Source organism: Urocitellus parryii, chromosome 3 (assembly GCF_045843805.1).
Source record: "Urocitellus parryii isolate mUroPar1 chromosome 3, mUroPar1.hap1, whole genome shotgun sequence".
Taxonomy (NCBI): Eukaryota; Metazoa; Chordata; class Mammalia; order Rodentia; family Sciuridae; genus Urocitellus; species Urocitellus parryii.
The window spans coordinates 216,113,810-216,137,306 of record NC_135533.1 but is presented as its reverse complement, the minus strand read 5'-3'; the positions used below and the strand labels follow the sequence as shown (position 1 = coordinate 216,137,306).

Here is a 23,497-nt window from a genome sequence, read left to right as displayed (position 1 = left end):
TCCGGGAAACTGAGGCAGCCAAGACCCCCCCACTCAAGCCCCGATGCTTCCCATCAACTTAGAAAGATTTCAGACATGTCACCCAGAGTAACAGGCACGAGTTTATTGAAGGTTTAGGAAAAGGGAAAGGGGACATTCTCAAGGGACAGAGTGGGTCCTCTGAGAGAGGAGATGGACAACAAGCCTCTTCTGTGCTCCAGATTTATTGGAGAGTCCAGAGAAGTGTCCAGAGAGTTCCACCCACATCTGCCTCTTGAGTCTTGATTGACAGCAGGATGACATCAGACTTCTAAGTTCCCATGCTGACCCTTCTAATAGGATTCTTTTTTTAAAAAAAAATTTAATAGCTGTCGATGTTCAGTGTGACTTAATTATATTTATTTTTATGTGGTGCTAAGGATCAAACCCAGTGCCTCACACATGCTAGGCAAGCATTCAAACACTGAGCTACAGCCCCAGCCCTCTAACAGGATTCTGAACGCAACATTCTTAGAGGTTATGGGGAGAACTACTCTTATATCCTGAAGTGCCGGGATCTGTCTGTGGAAAGAGTCACAGCCGTCTTCCCCTTCGGGGTAACTTGGGTTCCTCTTGTCAACTTATTTCCGACCTGCATTTCTCCTGCAGAAGCAGGTAGTTTCCTGAGGAATGTGACAGATCCTGTCCACTAAAGCCAGGCAGGGCTGCAGGTCAACTGCTTCTTGGGAAACAAAGGCATCCAGGGCTGAGCACAGTGGGCTCGCTTTGTGGAATTAGTCCCTGAACCTCGAGTTCCCACCACTCACCTCTGTCAGCCCCTGGCACAAGCAGGAAGCAGGGAAAGTGAGAAAGAGAAGGACCCAGAGAAGGACAAGGAGTTGGGGGGGTGTGACAGGGTGAGCCAGGGACCCAGGAAGAAATGAGGCACCAGGGACCCCCTTGACGGAGCCTCTGGCATTTGAGGGCTGTAGGAAGTGCCTAGGGGCTGTGAGGTGGTATCCCCCACATTCCTGGACTGGGAGGCGGGGCCTTCCTGGACTTGGAGTTCTTAGGGGGAGGGGAGTACCCTCTATGGTAGTTTGAGAACGGCATTCATTAGCCCAATGTCTCCCTCTATGGCATCGTGGGCAAATACCCGGTATTTGATACCTAGTTTTGTTAAACCCTCCTCCTATGGGGCAATTCCTTTTAAAATGTCCTGTTTGTTCACAATTGTAGCATGTTTTTGGCCTGGCATCTAAAACCTGTTGTACTGCAGCTGCCAAGACTTGCCCTTGTTCATTAATGTCTCTACATAATTTAATATATGTGTTTATTTTTTTTTATTTTTTTTAATTGGTCGTTAATATATGTGTTTAAATCTTCATGTTTCCATGGTTTAATGACCTCTCTGCACCAACGATTTGCTTGCTCATAAGCCAGTTGTTTTATTAATGGCATTGCTTGTTCTGTATTCCCAAAAACTCTGGTAGCTGTTTGAATAAGCCTATCTACAAATTCAGCGTAAGGTTCATTAGCTCCTTATATTACCTTAGATAATTGACCTTGTAAATCTCCATGTCCTTGTAAAGTCTTCCATGCCCTAACCGCATCTGCAGCAATTTGTGAGTATATGGCAGGATCATATGCAATTTGTTGCTGCTGATCCTCATAAGGTCCCTTTCCTAACAACATATCTAGATTTCTCTGAGGATAACCAGCTGCTGCATTTCGCCTAGCTGTCTCCTTGCAAAATTCCTCATTGGCAACCTTCCATAACAGGTATTGTCCTCCATTTAGCACAGCTTTACACATACTAGTCCAATCTGCTGGCGTCATGTTCAAGCTGGTAATGGATTCCACCATGCTTACAGTGAAGGGTGCTTGAGGACTATGGGTTGTTACAGCCTCTTTCAGCTGCTTCACTGTTTTGAAATCTAAAGCATGGTGAATTCGCTGCCCTCCTGCCTGCTCAAATACAGGGCATGTTAATATTTGAGGTCCTGTCTCAGGATCCCATCTATCAACTACGGGGGTTGGGGGCCTCCCAGCATATGGAGGTGGCACTGTTGGTTGGACAATTACGTCCTCTGGTGATAGAAAGGTGTTAGTAGCAGTCTCCTGTTGTAACTTTTCCCCTGATGGCTTTTTCTGCTCTAAACTTTCTTCCTCTGTCTGACTAACTTGAGAGACCTCTTTTACTTGAATCAATATGTCTTCTCCTTCCTCTACCATTGTCTGAACTGAAGGCTTTGGACTAAGCAACCAAGATACGAATGTCCACAGTGGCAATGTGCATGAGTCCATGGGCTTTTCTTTTCTATTCTTTTTAAATCTTCACCATGATGGTTCCATTGTGATATATCTAACAACTCCTCCTTAAAAAGCCATGGGCTACATTTTTGTGTTGTATCAACGTATGCCCTGACTGCTCTTGATTTTACTGGGATGCCTCCTTCCTCTAACAAGTCTTTCGGTTTGATTTTTAATAATTTCTGATCCCATATTTCTACTATAATAAAACCCAACAAGCTGACGCCAAATAAAACTGAAAAAGAATGGAACAACAAAAAATCATTATGAGAGCCTTTCTATCCTCCTGAAATGTCCATCTGTCCCTTCTCCCTATCTGTTCCTCAGACGCAAATAGTTTTTCCTCAGATGTGAGCGGTTTTTCTTCCGTCTCGCTCATCTCCAGGGACAGGCAACTTAAAACAAAAATGAAGCAAAACAAAAGAGGAATCTTAAAATGGCTACCCATCCTCTCCCCCTGCCCTCAGGGACGAGCAGTTTCCCTTCTCACTTACCCTCAGTCCTTCCAGTGCCGGCCACCAAATGCCTCAGTCAGGCTGGGCACAGTTCACCAGCCACTTATCAAGCAGAAGTGAACTCTAATTTTAGAACACACATGGCACCACTCAAGCTCTACAGAATTCCCTCAGAGCCCAACTGCCACCACCGCTTCCCAGGAGCCTCTCAACCTCCCACTCCTCCTGCTCTTGAGGCCGATTGGCTGGGTCATGTGGGTGGAGCCAAAAGAGTCCCCCAATGAGCAGCTCCATGGTCTGAAAGGGCGGGGAAACAGCCCAATGAGCATTGGCAGAGGAGCCAATCAGCTGGCAGCTGGAAGTTTGCTGGGGCCACCGTGAGCCAATCAGCTGGAAGTTTGCTGGGGGCTGTGAGCCAATCAGCTGGAAGTGTGCTGGTGCCTCTTCCGCTGTGGCTCTCAACAGCTGTGCACCCTTCTTCTCAGAGCAAAGGGACTTCCCCAGATGACCTCAACCCTGGCTGGATGCCAGGTCCCAGAATTCAGATTTCAAGGGACTCGATGTGCACTTTGAAGAGGCACTTGCCATAGAAACACCCCCACCCCACCCCACTCTGCCCCACTGTGTCTGCTGCTCCCAACAGCACTGGTGAGGCCGTGACCTCAGCGGGCCCACGGTCCCTCCCCCTTGCTGACTCATGTCTTCCCCTCTCCAGTCAGAAATACCTCCAAGTCCACCCACCTGCCAGCAGCCCCTGACCGCCCCCTCTGGGCACAACCGCCTGCGCATCTACCCTTGGAGCAGTCACTAGTCAGTTCTGGCCCTTTACTAAGTGGGGACCAAGAGGGTGGGGTGAGCCTGGAGCAGGGCCCATGGCAGGCCTGTGAGACCTGCAGATGAAGGGCAGACACAAAGGAGACAGGTGAGCACGAGGGCAAGGTGCAGGTGGGGATGAGGGGACAGGCAGAGCAGGCCTGTGGTGCTGGGAAGAACAGGTGAAGCTCAGGGGAAAGGGCTCCTAAAAGGTAAATGTGACCTAGAATGTGGGTGAGGACGTTGGAAAGAGCCCAGAGAAGAGATCCAGAGAGGCTGAGGGTGAGGACCCAGAGGGCCATGCAGAACACAGACACCTGCCAAGGTGATGCAGGTAGTAATACAGGTGGACAAGAGATGAGTGTTGTTAAGGTAAGGTACAGGTGAGCTCAGGTGAAGGTGTTCAGGCCTGGCCAGGTGAGGACAAGCAAAATGCAGGTAGATATGGCTGAGGGTGCAGAGGAGAGCACAGGTAGGGGTTCAGCAGGGAGCACTGGTCAGATTCAGAGGGGATACAGGTAAGCAAGCAGGTGAGAACTGGGTGCAGAGGCGGGGGCTGCTGGCGGAAGGGGGTGAGCATTCAGGTGAGGACGCAGCTGGAGGGCAGGTGAGTTAGGGCTTACTTCAGACGAGGTGCAGGGCAGGCTGCGGGGTGGCAGGTGAAGGAGGGAAGGAGGTGGGGAACAGGGGAGAGGCAGGTGCCCCTTTCCTCTCGCAAAAGACTCCAGATTTGGGGAGACGTGGAGTACGACCGAAGCTTTATTGGAGGGGTGCGGTGGTGGTCAGTTGGGGCAGCCGAAGACCACCATGCTCTCGGCGAAGGCGCCCAGGTCCTGGCACTGTTTCTGGTTCTCCTCGTCCTGGCATTCTTCGGCCTCGGGCCAAATCTCCACCCAGGTGTCCTTGCCAATGATGTAACGGATGCTGGGGGGGGGGCGGCAGGTCAGGCGGGGGCGGGGCCGGAGCGGAGCGGGGGCGGGGCCGGAGCAGGGCGGGGGCGGGGCGGGGGCGGGGCGGGGGCGGGGGCGGGGCGGGGGCGGGGCGGGCACGCGCAGGCGCAGGATACCCACTTGGGTTTTTCTCCCCAGAGGTCAGAGGAGAGACCCCACACGAGGTAGTGCTTGCCGTCCTGCAGCTTCAGCGCCTCTCTGCACTTGACGTGGCTGATGAACCTGCGCTCCTGCCCAGCCTGCACCTCATCGGAGCCTGGAGGGGAGCGAGCGCCAAGCTGAGCCCTGGGAAGGGGAGGGAGGAAGGAGGGGTGCAGGCAGAGAGATGGGGCGCTGTGTCTGACCTGATTTGATGGTCTGCTCCACGACCATGACGTACTCGTCGAAGTCCTCCGACAGCTCCGACCTGACCAGCCGGGTCTTGTACACTGTGGAGGAGGCGGGAAAGCCTGGGTCCTGGGCACGTTGCCCGTGGGGTGGAGGACACCCTCACCTGCATGGGCACCTGGGCGTATGTGGCTCCCTCCCCACCCCACGCGGAGCCCGAGGGGTCTCAGCCAGGCAAGCTGCAGTGCACCCTCCTAGGAACACACACAACCACACGTGGTCACTTGGTCACCATCCCACGGTCATGCTCAGAGGCATGTAAGCAATTCCAGCCGCCCACAAGTAGAGTCACACCCAGAAGTTCGGCTGCGCTGATGCATGGCTGTCCACAGCACTGTCCTGTCCAACCCTGGCTATGTGCGACTCCCTCTCACAACCCCCCCACACAAGCATGCACGCAGCTGTAGCCGCCCAAGACCCCAGCCACGCACAGAACTCCAGTTTCTCCAGTTTACTGTCGTCCACAACCAAAGCCTCATACAACAGAAACCTCAAGTCACCCACATCTAGTCACATACACAATGACCGATGACTCCCTCCCAAGTCATCCATGGCCACTGTCCCAGACAGCCACACAGAGTGCAGCCACCCGCAACTACAGGTATACAAGCCCCTAAAGCTGCTCCCATCCACAGCCCTCTCCAACCACAGCCTCACACACCACCTGATGCAGGGCAGCCCCGCAGACACGCCCCCCACAGCAGCATCCACTCAGGCCCAGCTTCCTCCCAACTCCACCATGGTAATCATGATACCCACAAGGCTTGCCCTTCGCAACACATACTCACACACTAGTCACCACAGCCTACAGGCGCAGGGCCTGACATGTACACCGCCATCCTCGGGCACCCTCACGTGTGTACACACACACACACCACACACACCCCACCCCCGCTCACCATAGTCCACCCCGGGCTCGCAGGCCTTGTCCAGCCGGTCATTCAGCGTGACCTCCTCCTCCTGCTGCATGAAGCAGTTCTCTGCAGGTGGGGGTGGAGACTCTGTGTGAGCCCCACTCCTCACCCAGGGCTCACTGCCCATGGGTGTGGCTGGCCCCAGGGCCTATCCTTCATGGTGTCCCCAGGGCATGGCTTCAGGGCTCCCAGGGTCCCCCTAAGGGTGGGTGTCTCAGGGTGGCTCAGGTGCCCACCCTCAGCACAGCGGCACAGGTCCTTGTGGCACAGCTTGCTCAGCATTCCGTCCTCCTTGTCTGGGTGGTAGAACTGGGTGCACGTCTCCTCTGTGGGCAGAGTGATGGGGAGGGCTCAGAGGCCTGGCCCTACACCCCAGAGACCAAGCCTGGCAGACTCAGATTCCCAGTGCCCAAGTGCCCGGGGCCTGCACATGCCAGGTCCCCAACCCTCTATTCCTGAGACTCTTCTGATCCTTGGGACCCTTGGCCCTGGGAACTTCAAATCTCCAACCCCAAAATCCTTGGGATCCTCATTTTTCCAACCCTCAGATCCCTGGGTCTCAGATGCTTGGGACTCTCAGAATCTTGACACCTGGGTTGTTGGGACCCTCCTCTCCCCCACAGCTCATGCATCTATGGGACCCTCAGACCTACATCTTTCTGTTGGAGGACTTTGAGCCCCTTAGAACCCCAACTCACAGGTCTCCAGGACCCGAAGACCCCTGGAGCCCTCAGTCTCTGGACCCTCAGGTCCCTGGAGCCTGAGAGCCCAGGCCCAGCTTGGCTGCTCACCCAGGTTGTAATAGGAGTAGACCTTGACAGAGCCCGGCTGGATGAGCCCCACATTGAAGTACTGGTGAATTTTGAAGGACAGACATTCTTCCTCGCTGTGTGAGATCTGAGGGGAAGGAGGTGAGGATGGTCAGTGTGAGGGGAAGGAGTTATGTGATGGGTCACTGATCCCCCAGGGATCGGGGCCTCTGATTCCCACCCAGCATCATGGGAACTTGTTGAATATTAGGAAACACTTCCCCAAGAGCAAGAAAGGAACTGTGTGATGGGCAAGGTCATGAAGATCTCAGATTCTGCATAGGTTCATGCAGAGTGCCCTGGAGGGGTTGCAGGCAGAGCCGAGGTGGAGTAATGGAGGCATCATAAGGAGTAGGGGCAGTGGGGAGGAGGAGGAGGCTGGGCCGAGCAGCAGGCCCATTCTCTTTTCTCTCACTGCCCACTTGCAGTTAGGTCTGGACAGGAGTCAGAGCTCTGCTGATTGGCTGCTGACATGCCTGCTGTGATTGGGAAGTGGCTTTCCCCCTCCCAAACTCATGTGGGGACACAGTTCCCCAGTGTAAGGGCAGTGAGGTGCCAGGGCCTTTAAGGGAGATAATTAGGTCCCAGGGCAGGACCTTTGCAAGGGATCAGTGCTCATCTTGCAGGAGTGGGCCAGGTCTCCTGGGCTTGGATTGGTCACCACGACAGTGGGGTGTGATCCAGGGAGTGTGGTTTCTGGACTTGCTCTCTAGGCTCCATTCCCACCATGTAACCTTTCTCCTGTACCTGCTCCCAGCATGACAGCTGAGGGCCCTTGCCAGATGCTCTCTCTCCTGCCTTCCAACAGCAATGGGCCCTGTCTCCCCCAGCCTGGGGCCGGCCTGACCTGAGCACAAAGGTCAAGGCACAAGAAAAGGGCAGCCAGATAGGGGTCCAGGTGCCTGAGGAAGCCTCCCAGGGGAGCCAGCAGGCTGACCTTGTCCAGGTAGATGATGAGCGTGTTCTTGTTGGAGAAGGCTTTGCTCAGCTCGTACTTGGAGATGTATCTGTCCACTCCGGTGCTCAGCTGGGGAAGGGCGGGGCTTATGAAGAATCCCTCCTGGACCCCCGCTCTCCCTGCAGCCTCTTCCCCATCCCCGTCCCCGAGCCCTTCATACCAGCTCGAGGTCATTTGTGTCAGGAACGAAGCCCGTCATCATGGCTATATCCAGGATGGACATCGTGGCATCCTCTTTTCCCAGGTACCTGGACAGGGCAGAGGGAAGGTTGTTGGAGCCCAGGGCTCTGCTCCTGGATGAGAGGGGTCTGTCTGACCAGGGACCGAGGCCTCCGATTCCCACCCAGCACCATGGGAACTTGTTCCATTTTAGGAAACACGTCCCCAAGAGCAAGACTGAACTGTGATGGTCAAGGTCATGAAGACCTCAGGTTCTGCATGGGTTCAGATCTCAGTGCTGTGTGAATCTGATCAGTTATTTGACCCTTCTGTGCCTCAGTTCTTCTAGAAAATGACAGGAATACGGGCAGCCCTTACTCTGCATGACTCAGCTACCCTGGTTCAGTGAACTAGCACCCAATGACATGGTTCCAACCACAGCACTCGGGACAGTAGTCATCCTTGCCTGCAGTACAGACCTTGTTGCTAGCTCATCAACCCACAGAGTGCTCTGTAACGCAACATGAGCTCCGAAATGAATGACCAATCACATGACCCCTCTGAAAGCCTGCCCGCGCAGGTCACGGAGCATCATTTATTCAAGTAACACACAGACAGCAAAGCATGAAGCTGTGTCGCCTCTGTGCTCCTGATGGACCCACATGACATTTACCCAGGTGGGTTCTGAAGAGAGGGAACTGGACAACAGAATGACCTTGCAGCAGAGAAATGAGGAGATGATGCTGGAAGTGAGCGTCATCTAGGGGTGCCAGGCGCTGAGGACACTGCCCCTGCCGCCATGGGAGTCAGCCTGAGTGAGGAGGGGTAGTGACAAAGAGGAGGACAATGTCCCAGAGGAGGACAGGCTTGGGGGATCCGCTCCTCGGGAAAGGGACTCCTGAGAAACCTCATGACTTGGAAAGCTCTAAGGATAAAATGGAGCGGATCTGAACTCAGACAGGAGCCCGGCAAGGCAGGATGGGAGAGGAGAGAGCTCACTGCAGAAACCAGCCCAGAGAACAGGGTTCACAGGGGAGAGCTGAGCAGGTGTGTGGGAAACGCACAAGCCTAGCTTCCCCGGAGGCTGAGGCAGGAGGATCACAAGGCTGAGGCCAGCCTTGGCCACTTAGCCAGACTCTGTCTCAAAATAAACATTTTTTTAAAAAGGGCTGGGGATGTAGCAGAGTAGTACAGCATCCGGGGTCCAATCATGAGTACCCCAAAGCAAGCAAAAAATCATAAGGGAAAACACCTTTATTTTCAATGTTCTAATGTTTTAAGTTACAGAACAATAAAAACAAACAAACAAAAACCTTGCCTTACTATATTTTTCATTTCTTATACCATTTTTTAAAAAAATATTTTTTTAGTTATACATGGGCACAGTATCTTTATTTTTTAAATTTATTTTTATATGGTGCTGAGGATCGAAACCAGGGTCTGATACCTGAGATTCGAGTGCTCTACCGCTGAGCCACAACCCCAGCCCCTCTTACACCATTTTGGGAGTGCTGGGGATGAAATCCATGGCCTCCTGTGCGCAGGGCAGGGCTCTGCTGGCAAGCTCCACCCAACCCTCCCTGTCTTTTTTTTTTTTTTTTGTCTTTGTGGTGCTTGGGATTGAACCCAGGGAGGGCTTTGTGCATGCCAGGCAAGCACTCCACCCACTGAGCTCTGTCCCCAGCCCCCTCCCTATCTCATTTTAACTGAGAGTAGAACAGTTTTTAGGATTCTGATAGAAAATTTAAAAGTCATGGAACAATTGTGACATCCCCATTGCTGTGGTTGACCGTCTGACTCTCCCACACGGCAGATACCTAAGATGGTACCACATGCACGGGACACTCAGAACTCCTGGGTCCCATGGATCCTGTTGGCTGGGGCTTAGCCCAGTGGTGGAGCTGTGGCCTCACATGTGTGAGGCCCTGGGGTCACCGCAGCTCACCAAAAATAGCAATAAAAAATAAGTAGAAGGAAATCTTGCCAAAGACAGAGGGTCGACCAAGAGGAAGCCCAAGGACGCAGCTTGTTACCTGGTACAGATGGCAAGGACCATGCTGCTCTTGGCATCCTGGGGCTTTTTGGCTGGAAACACAGAAGGGGGTGAGATGGGGAGGGCGTTCCTGGGTCCTGATGCAGGAGCCCGGAAGAAGAGGGAGCTGCCCAGCCACGCCCTCCGCCCTCTCTCTCTGAACAGAAAAGGGGAAAGGGAATGCCAAGGGCCTTCATTCCCTGTACCTGTTTCAGGGGCTGGCTTTATGGTGACCCTGAGGTCAAAATTCTTGCATTTGACCTTGCCTTTGACTTTGGCATGGTACATTGTCACCACCTGTGAGATGGGAGGGATGCAAAGTGTCAAGGGACTTGAGATGGCTGAGGATAGCAGGAGAGGGTCACTGTGGGGCAGAGGTCAAGGGCATGTGGAGGGCTCTGGGCAGGTGGAGGGCCATGGGTGGTAGAGGACCCTGGATACGTGGAGGGCCTGGGTTGGTGGCTCAGAGCTGTGGGGCCTCAGTCCTCACCGACAGTGTGCCTTGGCCTTTGCCCTTAGCTGTTAAACTGAAACCCTCGTTTTGCTTGGTCTGCAGGGGAGAGAGAAGAGAGGGGGTTAGGAACCAAGCCTTCCCTGGCTCTGAGGACTCCCATAGCCATGTGCCTCCCTCCTGCTTCCCAGAAACCGTGGGGGGGGGGGAGGCCCAGAGCAGAGAGGGCTTGGCTGTACCTCCTCTGATCGCAGGAGGCTACCGGATTCCCAGAGGAGGCGATGCTTGATCTGGGAGCTGCGGCTGGGCAGGTGGAGGGCCACCTCCATGTTCAAGTCCTTGTGGTCAGGTACATCTGTCTGATATTGTGCCAAGGCTTGGAACACCATGAAGGTGGCCTGGAACCCATGAGAGAAGGAAGGTGAGCTGCGAGCCCAGGGAAGTGCTCAGCACCCACTGGGGGATCAAGAGGTTTGGGTCAGAGTTAGGGCATTAAAGCTAGGCCCAGAGACCACCAGAGAGCAGGGTGAGACTGCGGAGTGCTGGGCACCGAACACACGGCTCACGGCCCTCTCACCACAGAGGCTGAGACCTAGAGCCCACCAGCGTGTGACGTTAAGATTGGAAGCCAGACATGGAGGTATCCGCCTGTTATCCCAGTGACCTGGGAGACTGAGGCAGGAGCATCAGAAGTCACGGCTGGCCTCAGCAACTTCGTGAGACTCTAAGCAACTAGTGAGACCTTGTGGCTACATAAAATGTAAGAAAGGGCTGGGAGTATTGCTCAGTGGTTAGGCACCCTGAGTTGAATCCCCAGTACCAAAAATATTAAGACTGGAGTTCATCAGATATTGAGGACATGTTCCATTTTCCAGAGCTCCCCAGGATGCAGAGGCTTAGACCAGGACCTGAAGACCCTGCGGATGTGTCTAAGAGCCAACAGAAAGCCCAGCTGTGCCCTGACTGGATGTGAAGGGTTGAAGGTTGGTCCCCACGCAGCCTGGTGAGTCATGGGGCGTGTGAGGAGCACCTGAGGGCTCTGAGCTCATCAGCACATGGACCCTTGGAGGGACTCACAGCTGGGCGGGCTGATGACAGCTGGTGGAAACTGCAGGGGACACCTAGTGGGAGGCAGTGGGTCCTTGGGGAGTGATCTGGTCCCTTCCTGTGTCTGCCTTCCAGCCACAGTGAGGTGAGCAGCTCTACTCTGCCCCATGCTCGCCACCATGGTGTGGGCCTCACCAGGGCCCAGAGTGATGGCCCCAAGCAACTATGGATGAAACCAAGAGCCAAACAAATCCTTCTCCTCTAAGTTGATCTTCTCAGGCATTTTGTCACAGCAATGAAAAGCTAAACACCACATAAGACGCTTATGGGGCCTCGACCTGGGAATGGGGCCTGAGAGTGGGGCCTCGACCTATCCAGAGGAGACAGTCCCATTTCAGGACTTAGGGACCCTGAAATGTGTCTAGAACCCAGTCATGAAGAAAAGGACCTCCTCGGAGCCTAGGATGCTGAATCCGAGTGTGACACTGTGAAGCGACACTGGGATTTTAAGGGAGAGCCCACCAGAAAGAGAGAGGCTCAAGCCGGAGCCTGGGCTGCTGGATCCTGCAGTCACTGAAACCGAGGTGCAGAAGGCTCTGGACGTGGTGTAGGAGGGAGAGGGCCTGGACGGTGCCCTGGAGTAAGGGGAGCCCGCTTTAGAACGGGAGCCTGGTGGAAGTGGCAACGTGGACCAGGAGCCACCAAGGGAAGGGGGGGGGGCTCACTCCTGAGCTGGGGCCCCGAGGACACGGAACGGACAGCAGAGAGAGCAGAGGCTCAGAGCAAAGCCTGGCGCTTCTGGACTGAAGTCTGGACCCCAGGAGGGGTGTCACCAAGAGAAGCGGGGTTCTCTGCTCCTCTCCTGTCCCCTTGCTTGTGGGACAGAAGAGCCTCCCGCCTGGGTCTCAGAGACCTGTCTGGGAGCGGGTGGCAGGCTCCAGGAGGTAGGGTGCAGGAGCCCAGGGGTGGGGCGCTTGCCTGGGTGGAGCCATAGCCGCCTCCATAGTATCTCTGCTCATTGAGCCAGCGCACCACGGCGGGCACGGTGTCGAAGTCCCTCAGCAGGAGCAGGGCCAACAGGGCATAGGACGTGGCCTCCACGTTGTAGAGATGCTGGCCTCGCTCTTCCCAGCGGTTCTTATCTGCAAAGAGGACACCCTGAGCCCCCATGTCACTGTCCTTGCAGCCTGGGGATGGCCCAGGGAAAGCTCAGAAAGAGACTCCTGCCTGCGAGGCACTGAGGTATGGTATACCAGCCTGGCCCTGCTCGGCGGGCTGTGACCCCTTTCTGCAACTGAGTGCTCCCTACCCCTCCCTGAGTGAGCCGGGTGAGAGGCTTCTGTGTGATCTGCAGTGACCATGGCCTTAGAGGCACTCACCCAAGCTCTCCAGCCACAGCACTGCATCCCCTCCCCTTCTTGAAGCTGCCCCTCACCTGTGGCTGTGCTCAGGAATTTTTCAAGGAGGACACCCTCTAGCTTGCCCATCTGGGCCAGGGCATAGCCAGCAATGGCCACGGTGTAGGGCCTCTTTAGGTTCAGGTATCTGGATTCCAGGAAGTCTCCTGCCTTGGAGATGCTGTCTCCCAGGAGCTGTGGGACAGAGGGGCAGGCACTCTGGTAGGTGGTCGCCACCACAGCCATGGTCAGCATCCTGCATGTGCCACTCCCGGGGCGACAGGATGGTGTCTGTCCTGGGTCAGCATCCTGCATGTGCCACTCCCGGGGCGACAGGATGGTGTCTGTCCACCCCCTCCTCCCCCTTCCTCCTTCTCCTTGCCATCGCCCTCACTTCCTGCGTGCCTGCTGTGTATCCACTTGCTGACCTCCCGAAACCCTGAGAGATGACAACAGGGATGCCCAAGGGTCGTGGCGATCTGGCCAAGACCTCCACGGAGCAAGTACGGGGTGATTTACTAGGTAGCAGGTGCAGGGCTCTGGCGACCCCCCCAAGGCAGCGCCTCCCCTCCCAGGTGGACATTCCCCAGCTGGGTAGGCGGTGCTGAGGAGGGCACTTACGTTGACCTGCCCCTCACAAATGTCCTTAGACTCCTGCAGGGCGATGAGAACAAAGGCTGTGAGGGCCACATCCCCTTCCACGCTGTTCCGGTAGCCACCCTGGGATGGGAGTAGCGCAGACACAGAGTCACCATGCTTGCTGGGTGGAGCCAGGGTAGATGAAAACCAGGCCCAGCTCCAGCCTCCTGAGCCTCTTGTCTAACAGGGACAGGAGGCAGGAGCTAGAGGCTCCTCCGTGGTTACAGAGGTTCCTCAGCTTCCGAGGGACTCACATGCCAACAAACCATGACAAAAGGAAAATATCGTGTAAAATTCATTGGGTGCCCTGACTTTCCACGCATCCTAGCTTAGCCTGAACTGTGCTGGGGACACTCACATTAACACCCCTCCCACGAGGCTATTATAACAAGTTCTGAATTTCTCCTTCTTGCATTCAACCTGTGCTGAAAGTGAATGGAACGTGGTGTGGGATACGGTTTCCCACCATCGTGAAGTGTAAGATCCTAAGTGGCACCATGGAAAGTCGGGGAGCACCTGTATTAATTTCTGACTTATGAAGGCTCTGCAGAATAGGACACAGCAGTGAATGAACTATGGGGCAGTGACCCTGTGAGGTCAGGACAGCTATCCTGGAGAGAGCGCAGCTGGCACCCTGATCTTTAGAGGTGTCAACTCTGAGTGCAGGGTTAGCACGCTGGGCAGCAGTGGGAGCTTGTGCAAAGCCCCTGTGGCAGGACTGAACAAGCTTCCATCAGTGTGGGTAGAGTGTAGAAGGAGAGGGCAGGCTGTGAGGCTGGGAGCCTGGAGGTCAGACTAGGGCACTGATTCTCCATCTTGGGCATACCTCAGCATCACCTGGGGAGATGGGATTATTAGAACTCATATTCCAGGGCCCCATCCCTAGAATTTCTGGTTCAACAGGTGTGGGATGCTATCCCAGAATGTTCATTTCCAACAACTTTGTGGGTGATGCTCTTGCGGTTCCGAATATCACACTTTGAGAACCACTCCCCTGTGGAATTTAAGAGTCAGGGGAAGGGCTAGGGCTGGGCCTGGGGCTGGGGCTCAGAGGTAGAGTGCTCGCCTAGCACGTGCCAGGCACTGGACTGATCCTGAGCATCACATAAAAGTAAATAAATAAAATGAAGATATTGTGTCCAACTATACCTAAATTTTTTTTTAAAAAAACGGGGAGCCTCAGGACTTTCTTTGGAGACCTCCAATCAGATTTGAAAAGCATCGGTGGTGAACACCTGAGAGCTAAAAAGAGTGAAGCCCGCAGGGCAATGACCAGGAGCAGCATTTCCAAGGTCTCAGGGTGAAGGAGGGAGATGTGTGGACGAGCTCTGAGGCTGGGGATGGGAGGAAGGGGCCAGTTTTGAGCATCATCCGAGTAGTGGAATGGGCAGGAGTGGACCTAGATTAGACAGGACGTCAGAGGAGATTCCCAGGCTCTCCAGCAGGGCTCCTGCCTTTGCTTTAATGAAATTCTTATTTATTTCTCAACAAGATGTCGTGCGCTTTCATTTTGAAGATCTGGCTTTTGCAACATAGGAGTCACAGTTATTTTCCCCTGTCCCTCATTTCCACTTGCGCAGAGTGAATTGGGTGCTGATGGGAATGTGCCTCCCGTGACTCCCAGGCGCCTCTCTCCCCCACTCTTGCCGTGAATCCCAATCTCTTACAATCATTTCTTGGTGTATCACGGGCCCATCCTCCTGGAAGAGTCCATCTGGCTTCTGCTTCTCCAAGATCAGCCATTTAACAGCTCCACAGAGGACCTGGGAGTCGATGGCAATGAGGTTGACAGCCAGAGAGAAGACCTTCACCACGTAAGCTGTCAGCCTGGGGGAGGACACAGAGTGAACCAATCGGCAACGGGCTGGCAGACTGCCATCCCAGTTACCCAATGAGAAGAGAGGGGTGGGGCCTGGCTCGGTTGCTGGGTTACCCCCAGGACTCCAGAGTTTCTTGAAGTCAGTGTTTAATGAAGCTCTACCTGAGCAGGTCACTTGGTTGACTAAAGGCTGCCGTGTCCGTGCAAGCGCCCTGGAAGCGCCGCACAGGGCTGTTTGTGTCCTGCTGGCCTAGACCACTCCTTGCTGATACCCAGGCCCTACTCAGCCAGGTGCAGGGCGGAGGCTGGCCAAGCGGACCACCCTGACTCACCAGGTGCTGGGCGCCCGGTTTTTGAAGGCAGCATAGGCCGAGCTGGGCTGTTTGAAGGCCAACTGCTGGGTGTACCCTGAGGGAAGAGAGTGGTCACCAGAGGAATGGAGCCCTTTTGGGTACCACAATAAGGGGCGGGGAGAGGATGTTATTCGGGGTGTGGAAAGAGTTCCTCAAGTGCAGGAGGACTCAGGGTGGGAAGGGGGATGTCGGGGAGTGAGAGGAGCTTAAAGGAGGATGGGGTTCTGAGGGAGTAAGAGAATAAGAGACGGCTGGTCCAGGGAGGGCATTCAGAAGAAGGGCGCAGGTGGGGCAGGATCCTGGTGCCAAGGGCTCTGAAGGGTTGGGGGATCTGAGAGAGGAGGGGAGGGGCTCTGGGGAGAGGCATTGCAGGGAGGGCGGGGTCTCAGGGGAGGGGCGGGGTCAGGAGGGGAGGGGCGGGGTCAGGAGGGGAGGGGCGGGGTCAGGAGGGCAGGGCCCTCCCAGGAGCCTGCGCCTTGGGCGCACCCTTCTTAATGAGCTCCAAGGCATTCTGCCGCTTCTCTAGGCCGAATTTCTCCCACTGTTCCGTCTGGTCCAGGTAGTGCACCGCGATGACAGTGGGCGTCATGCCGATCATGTTCTGTTCCCCGCAGCCAGAGGGGGTCACGATGAGGTGCTTCAGCCGCTCCGCGTCCACGGCGTCCTCTGCCATCTGGGCCACTGGGGTCCCTGCAGCAGGGCATTAGGGGAATCTAGTACAGGGGCCCACTGTGCAGCGGGTGTGGGAGGTCCAGGCTGTCCCCAGCGTTCCCAGCCTCCCACCAGACAGGGCCAAGGGCTCAGGACAGGGAGGGGTAGGAGGGCGAGACGGGAGTGAGGAGGCTCCGTGGCTGAGGGGCTGGTCGGGGCTTCTTCATGGGAGTCAGGGGAGCTCCTACTTCACAGGGGACCCTGGTTCCCAGATCTCTCCTCTCGCCCACAGTAAAGTATTGTAGGCATGAATGCTTGTATGGGGCGTCACGCCCTTTGCCAGGCTCCGTTCTAAGAGAACAGCATCCCCTTTAAGAGTCACAAGAACCCTGGAGGCCAATCTGCTCTTTCACTCCCATCACAGATGAGGGAGCCAAGGCTCCTGGCCCCCAGCCCTTCAGCTCCCAGGTTGGGAGGCCCCTTCCTGCCCTTCCTCGCCCTGGTCTTCCATCCCAGCAATTACTGGCAGAATTTCCGCTCTCCTCCAAATGTACTCTGTGAAGTCAGTAGTGCCAGAGGGCTCCCCTAAAACAGATCCAAGGGGCGCTGCCCCAGCTGAAGTGGAGGCAGGTGTGTGGCTAACAGAGCCTGGCGCCCAGACACCTTCCTGGTTCCCACAGGGTTGGGAATGGCTCACCTTGCAGGAGGATCCTGGTCTCCGAATCAGTGTCTGGGACTTGGTCACTGAGGTCTGCGGCTGGCACCTCCTCTCTCTGCACGCCAGCTGCAGGGGAGAGATGTGACGGCACCAGCCCCTCTCTCCCCTACCCGGCACCACCATGCCCAGGCTGTAGCCCCACACCCTCTCTGGCTGATGGCTCACCTTGTCCAAGGTGTTCTGGGTCCAGTGTGCGAATGGCCACTGTTTTGTTGACTCTAATTCCTTCGGGCTAGGAAGTCCAGTGAAGAAAAGGACAGACACACAGATGGTCAGCAAGCCACTGTCATGAGGATGACTCTAGCAGAGGGGTCATTCCTTACACAGATCTTGTGCAAATTCATCAAACAATTCTACATCAGTGATGAAAAAGTTTGAAATCTTCACCTGTGCTGAGAAACTACTTGGGCTAGCTCACTGGATCCTCACAATCCAATGGGGTGAGTGCTGCTTTCACTATGGTTTGGATATTGAATGTCCCCTAAAGGCCCGTGCAATGCAGGCTGAGTCTCAGGGTGGTGCTATTGGGAGGAGATGCAGCCTATTAGAGGTGGGGTCTGCGAGAGCTCTTTAGGTCACTGGGGTGTGCCCGTGAAGGGGATGATGGGATTGCAGACCCTCCTTGCTCTGTGTGCTTCCTGGCCAGGAGGTGAAGGATTTTGCCTCACTGCACACTCCACAGCCATGAGCCACCCCACCCCCACCGAGGCCTGAAAGCACTGGATCTGCCTGATCATGGACTGGAACCTCCAACATCCTGAGTCTAAATCAACCTCTTCTCTTCAAAAGTTAGTTACCACAGGTATTCCATTACAGTGACAGAAAGCTGACTAGCACAGCTATCATCACTCACGTTCTCTTTAATTTAAAAAACTTTTAGACTTAAGTAGAGATACCTAAGGTAGTCATGGTTGGGCACAGTGGTGTGTCTATAGGCCCATCTGCTCAGGAGGCTGAGGTGGGAGGATTCTTTGATCCCAGAAGTTTGAGGACACGGAGTGGAGGAGGGAGGTGCTTTGGCTAAGCACCCCCAGAATTAGGGACAACACAAGAGAGGATTTCTCAAAAATGTTTTTTAAATGTTCATTTGGGCAACTTTTATTCACTAAGGTATTATCACAAGAGAAGCATTTTAGAATGTGAAGCCTCAACTAGATCGAAAACTGCTGTAGGGCCGGGGTGCAGCTCCGTGATGGAGAGCTTGCCTGGCAGGCACCAAGCCCGGGCTCCATCCTTATACTTCAGTGAAAAAGAAAACAAACAAACAAAACAACAACAACAACAAAAACCTGCCTAAGCTTAGCTGCAAAGTCCCTCTGTTCAGCAGCAAGGAATAGCATGTCTATCCTACAGCAGCTCCCATGCAGCCAGATCCTGAGCACGCTGGTCCTCATGATTCCTGCTGGGACCAGATGACTCCTAGTTACAAAATGAGGACACTGGGATGCCAGAGGGGTGAAATGACTGGCTCAAGGTCACACAGCTAGTAGGACAGAACTGAGGTTTAAATCTGGTCACCTGGCCACAGAGACCGGGTGTTTAACCCATTGACATCTTCGCATCTCTTAAATAAAAGAATATGCACAAAGTAAGCAGCACAGGGCCTGAAACACAGCGAGTGCTCATGAACAGGGGCTATTTTAGCTAGTACTAAAAGTCCAACCCAGGCCCCCATCTGTGTGTACACAAAGGCTTCCATGTGGACAGCAGTTTCTTTCCCAGGACCCCATCTCCCCTCACTGGTAATAAAAGCCAGATTTTGTCTGGAGATTGATTTTCCCCAGGGAGCTGCTGACACATGTTCAAGGAAGGCAAAGCCCCTATGGGTAGGCTGTGAGTTCCCATGGGGTAAGTATCCTGCCATGATCCATTTCAGGCCGCCAACATCAGGGCACATGGAATTGGGGAGACTGGTGCGCTTTGCTCTCAGGAGCTGGACAGGCAGGCTCCCGCCAGGCCTGGCGTTTCTCCCCACTCACAGCCATCCAGTGTGGGGGCAGAAGGAACGTGGGACCCTCACTATGAGTTTATGTACTTTTAAAAGATGATTTTATTGTAGAGCCTTAAAACAATTGGTAAAAATATAAGTTTGCTTCCATAAAATCTTGAAAATAAGGATAACTAGAGTCTGGCGGGGTAGAAATCCATTTCCATGTAAAATAACATTGTCTGCTTGAATGCAGCAGCTTTTCTATGCTTTAATTGTTTTCCCAACTTCTTTAACATTTTGGAAGAAATCAACCATTAGAGGGAAAATACAAACATGTACTCAGGACACTCGTTTTTCCTTCTGCCTAAACCTCTCATGTGCCTTGGCTTGAGCCTGTGGGATCTTATCTGCTTAAGATTTTCATATTTTATTTACTGTCCCTTTGTTTGGTCATTTATTTGGATTCACTTCTTCCTTCCTTCCTTTTTTTTTTTCCCTTGATACTGAGAATTAAACCTAGGCACACTTAACCACTGAGACACATCTCGGGCTCATTTTTCCTAAGTTGCTGAGGCTGGACTTGAACTTGTGATCCTCCTGCCTCAGCCTCCTGAGTCGCTGAGATCACAGAAGCAGCCACTAAGCCTGGCTTGTGATGATTCTTAGGGTCTCAGAGCCTGAGCCACCCACCTGGGGTCAGCAGTATGGAGCACAGGCACCTTCCCTGAAGGACAAGGGACAGCGGATGCGCGAAGGACTCACCACGACCTTCAGGGTCTTCTTGACACCGTCGCTGATGAAGTGGTTGTACACAGCAGCCTTGACCTCCACCTCCTGCAGCCCTATGGTCAAGGGCACGATGACATAGGGCACTGGCACCGAGGACTTGGGCGGGATCGTTACAGTCTGGTAGTAGCGCTTCTTGGCGGTGGCCAGGCTGCAGAACGCTGGGTTGTGGATCAGTTCCACCCTCACCTGCCAGGGAAGGAGGTGTCAGCACAGGTGCGCAACAGGGCGTCCCCCTCACACCCCCAGGCCTCCGCCCCCTCCCCAGGGTGCACCTTGAGACTCTCCTTCTCGCGGTAGTTGAAGAGGACAGCTCGGATCTCCACCTGCTCATTGCGCACCACAGAGTAGGGCAACCGCAGGTCGATGAAGAAGTCCTGCATCACCGTGACCTCGTAGGGGTCTGCCACGCAGATCCCTGTCCACACAGAGACAGCACCAATGTCAAGGGCACGGGATGGGCAGGGCATGGGATGGGCAGGGCGGGCCAACCCAAAGGGAACTGTAGCTTGAACTCAAGTTGCTGCCTCTTCCATAGTCCTGGCTCTCACCCTCAACCAGGGGAGCTGATCCAAGCCGTACCTGACTCTGAGAAGCCCACAGACTAAACACTGGCCGAGGCACGGGTTCCAGATGGTGGAGGGGCAGGAAGTGGCCTTATCATTTGACGATTTCCTTTCTCTTTGCAGTTTGACTTTTAGATGCATGTGCAGGAAGACAGCCAGCCTAACTAACTGGCGGGTCTCCAAAATATATCTGTTCTCCAACCAGGTACCCTAAAGCCTCCTGGGATCACCCAGAGCTGCGGATGTGGCTGGCTGGAGTGAGGCTGTTTCTTACTTTTATTTAATTAACTTTTATTTACACTCATTCCATCTCAACCAGATTTAAACTAAAAAACTAATAGTTGAGGATAGATGTTGTGAATATAGAAAAGCTTATAAGCTGCACAGTTTATAAGGGGGATTTTTATGAGTGAGTTAAATCTCAATTCACAGAAAAAGCAATGCTAGATTCAGTGACTGGGAACTGTTTAAGTATGTTTGCAACAACTTGGGCTTGAAAATTTGCCTATTCAACTGTGAACATCATGAAACCCAGATACAGATCGAAATATTCCCAGTGAAAATCTAGTTCTGAGCTTCTCAAGGGAAATGCACAATAGATTTAAAGACTAGTGCAAAGAAAAGTAAACTATAGCACTAGTCATTTTTGATATATTATTAAATTATTAAACAAATTAAAAAGATTATTGTAACTATTTGTATAATAGTGGTTTTGCAATTTTTTTCAAATGTTCTAATGATACTATTTTGGATATATTTGGTTAAATAACTATATTATGATAAATTGTAATTACATAATTAATAATGATAATATTCACATTATTTAGCATCAAGTTATAATTTATATTATATAATGTTCATAATAACATGTTGTTAACAATATGATTAATTAATTGTAACTATAGATTATAAATTATAACACAATAAAATCATAATATAGTAAGTTTGATGTAGGCATAAGTAACAGATTTGCACTTAATACTGTGAGTTTAATATACCTGATTTTTGATGTAGTGATCTATTTCTAACACTGAAATGTTCTGGGAAAAATTTACCCTTAAAATATTCACAAAGTATATTTTGGGGCCCGCATCCTTCCAGTCGCTGCAGACTTTGACAAGGCTCAGCCCAGCACTGGTCTCTACTTAAAATTTGCGTATTTTCTTCATCATGGATTTTTTTTCTGCATTACTTCAATGCTTTAAACATCACCTTAAAATATTATCTGTCGCAGTGACGGAGCTTCTTGGCTGGCCCTGGGTGTCATGCTGAGGACGATGGCTCACTCCTTACCTGCCAGCCCTGCTGTGAGCCGTCCACATTTGAGCAGAGCTAAGCTGTCAGCACTGGGGACAGATACGAGGACAGGCCCCCAGGGTCGCCCTGACCTCCGCTGTCACAGTCCCTTATCCTCCTGCTTGCTCCTTGGCTTCCTAGGCGTCCTGCCCACTCCCATGTTGGTATTGCCCCTCGACACTGGCTGTGGCACAGGCCAGCCCTGGCCAGGCGCCGATGGCTACCGTAGGGCTGGCAGTGGTGTGCTGGGGCGGGGGGCGTCCTCAGGCATTTAGGGGCTGCCCAAAACTCAGGTTCACGTTGTTTTACGTTGGTCCAAACCCACAGAGCTCTCAGCACCAAGAGACCCCACTGTCCACTCTGGACCCTGTACCAGTGCATCAGCCCAGGCTCATGGGGGAACAAGGGGCCTCCTCCAAGGGGGGTAGTGGGAGGGGCTGAGAGCGCTGCGGGGCGCGGGGGTGGGGGGGAGTGTAGGGAAATTCTCTTTTCTTTCTGCTGAGTTTTTCTGTGAACTTAAAACCACTCTAAAAAATGAATTCTTTTTTCCTTAGTACCAATTTTGGAGACTATGTGTCCGGGCCTGGCCTTTGAAGCCATGCAGTAGCCAGGTCCGAGGGAAGCGGGGCGCTCAGCCCACCGGGGAGCCTGGTTGGGACCAGGAGATGCCCAGGGCCCCGACTCTCCCTCACCTTTCTTGTCCGACAGGCTCACAGCCAGGATCTCCCAAGTGGTGATGGTGTCTTTCAGAAAGATGTTCAGGACCTTCGTGGAGATTCTGGGTTGGGAGAAGTGGGGGCATTAGAAGATGTCCACAGGGAGGAGGGCGAGGCCTGGGGGGCAGGGCACAGGCTGGAGGGGCGGGCACGTGGGGGTGACCCAGCTCTTGATTTTCCTAGGTTGGGATGTGGGTTCCACAGTGGCTCTAGAAGAGATGCGAGGTTGCAGGTGTGTGCAGATGGAAGGTCACCCTGGCACGGTGTGGGGAGCTGGGGCAGTGGGCAGGGGGTGGCAGGGGTGGGCAGGGGCACCCTGGCCATACCCATTTTTCTCTGGTTCTTTTAACTCTTCTATGGCCCACAACCAGCTCTCTGGAAACTGGCTTCTGGAAATGATGTCTTCTTCTGGAATTATGTCCTCATCCATGTCACCTGACGGGTGAGAGCTGGCTTAGGGCAGCCCACCTCCCACACTGTTCCCTCTGCACCGTGGGGGCTCTTAGCTGGGAAACGCACCCAGAGGCCTGCTGTGGCTCTCCATGGGCCCGGGCACAGTTACCTTTCTGGAGTCCTGACTCCATTAAAAAAAATTTAAAATTCTATTTGCAAATGTGTTGCTATCAAGATAAATATAACCTTGCCTTCCTCTGATTTTCAAAGAAAGGAAAACATGTGCATGGACCTCCGTAAGGATCAGGGCCCCTGCGTCCATGGATCTGTTAGTTCCGAATGCCACCAGCCCTTTGGAGAGCTCCCCAGACCTTGTGGGGACCACTGAAGAAGTGCTGGCCTTGAACAACCAGCTTGACCCTCAGCAAGTAAATACAGCTGGACAGGACTAGGTTCCACCCTGGCTGGGCTGTCCTCAAACCTGATGGACAGATCTTAGTTTGGCTCTGCATCCCCACCACAGTATGCAGGTGGGATCCCATAGATGCCTGGACCCACCTGCATTCTGGACTACTCCTTCCAAGGGCACAAAAAAAAAAAAAAAAAAACTAAACCTAAACCCAAACCCAAACCAAATGATTTGCATGTGTGTAACCTGTGGACACAGAGCTGACTACACGTTTTGTCTCATTAAAGACTGAATGAAGGGGCTGGGGATGTGGCTCAAGAGGTAGCGCGCTCGCCTGGCATGCGTGCGGCCTGGGTTCGATCCTCAGCACCACATACCAACAAAGATGTGTGTCCGCCGAGAACTAAAAAATAAATATTACAATTCTCAAACAAAAGAAAAAACTGAATGAAGGAACGCATGAATGAGGCCTTTGATGGATTAATGCTTGTTACTCCATCAGGTGGCCTGACTTGGCGCCAGGCTTTGGGTCGCAGCACAGACCAGTTTCCCTGGGTGAAGGAAACTTCGCACCCCTC

The 23,497-nt window shown here is 53.4% G+C and overlaps 1 protein-coding gene across 1 annotated transcript in view; it reads right to left on the bottom strand.

Annotated features, from left to right (window-relative positions):
* Positions 1 to 4,284: 4,284 nt before the first annotated feature.
* The window catches only part of LOC144253941 (complement C3-like), a 29,851-nt gene continuing 10,638 nt past the window's right edge, over positions 4,285 to 23,497 (bottom strand). Inside the window, exons 18-41 of the mRNA XM_077796604.1 lie at positions 22,444 to 22,552; positions 22,094 to 22,179; positions 19,815 to 19,957; positions 19,516 to 19,728; positions 16,989 to 17,055; positions 16,803 to 16,889; positions 15,941 to 16,144; positions 15,434 to 15,509; positions 14,950 to 15,109; positions 13,265 to 13,363; positions 12,682 to 12,838; positions 12,225 to 12,388; positions 10,439 to 10,597; positions 10,239 to 10,298; positions 9,955 to 10,045; positions 9,750 to 9,801; positions 7,718 to 7,805; positions 7,537 to 7,626; positions 6,582 to 6,687; positions 6,027 to 6,116; positions 5,776 to 5,856; positions 4,834 to 4,917; positions 4,610 to 4,745; positions 4,285 to 4,463 (exon numbers count right to left, since the gene is read on the bottom strand). Coding sequence (XP_077652730.1) covers positions 4,322 to 4,463; positions 4,610 to 4,745; positions 4,834 to 4,917; positions 5,776 to 5,856; positions 6,027 to 6,116; positions 6,582 to 6,687; positions 7,537 to 7,626; positions 7,718 to 7,805; positions 9,750 to 9,801; positions 9,955 to 10,045; positions 10,239 to 10,298; positions 10,439 to 10,597; positions 12,225 to 12,388; positions 12,682 to 12,838; positions 13,265 to 13,363; positions 14,950 to 15,109; positions 15,434 to 15,509; positions 15,941 to 16,144; positions 16,803 to 16,889; positions 16,989 to 17,055; positions 19,516 to 19,728; positions 19,815 to 19,957; positions 22,094 to 22,179; positions 22,444 to 22,552 — 2,744 coding nt within the window. The 3' untranslated portion in view covers positions 4,285 to 4,321. The remainder of the gene's footprint in view (positions 4,464 to 4,609; positions 4,746 to 4,833; positions 4,918 to 5,775; positions 5,857 to 6,026; positions 6,117 to 6,581; positions 6,688 to 7,536; positions 7,627 to 7,717; positions 7,806 to 9,749; positions 9,802 to 9,954; positions 10,046 to 10,238; positions 10,299 to 10,438; positions 10,598 to 12,224; positions 12,389 to 12,681; positions 12,839 to 13,264; positions 13,364 to 14,949; positions 15,110 to 15,433; positions 15,510 to 15,940; positions 16,145 to 16,802; positions 16,890 to 16,988; positions 17,056 to 19,515; positions 19,729 to 19,814; positions 19,958 to 22,093; positions 22,180 to 22,443; positions 22,553 to 23,497) is intronic.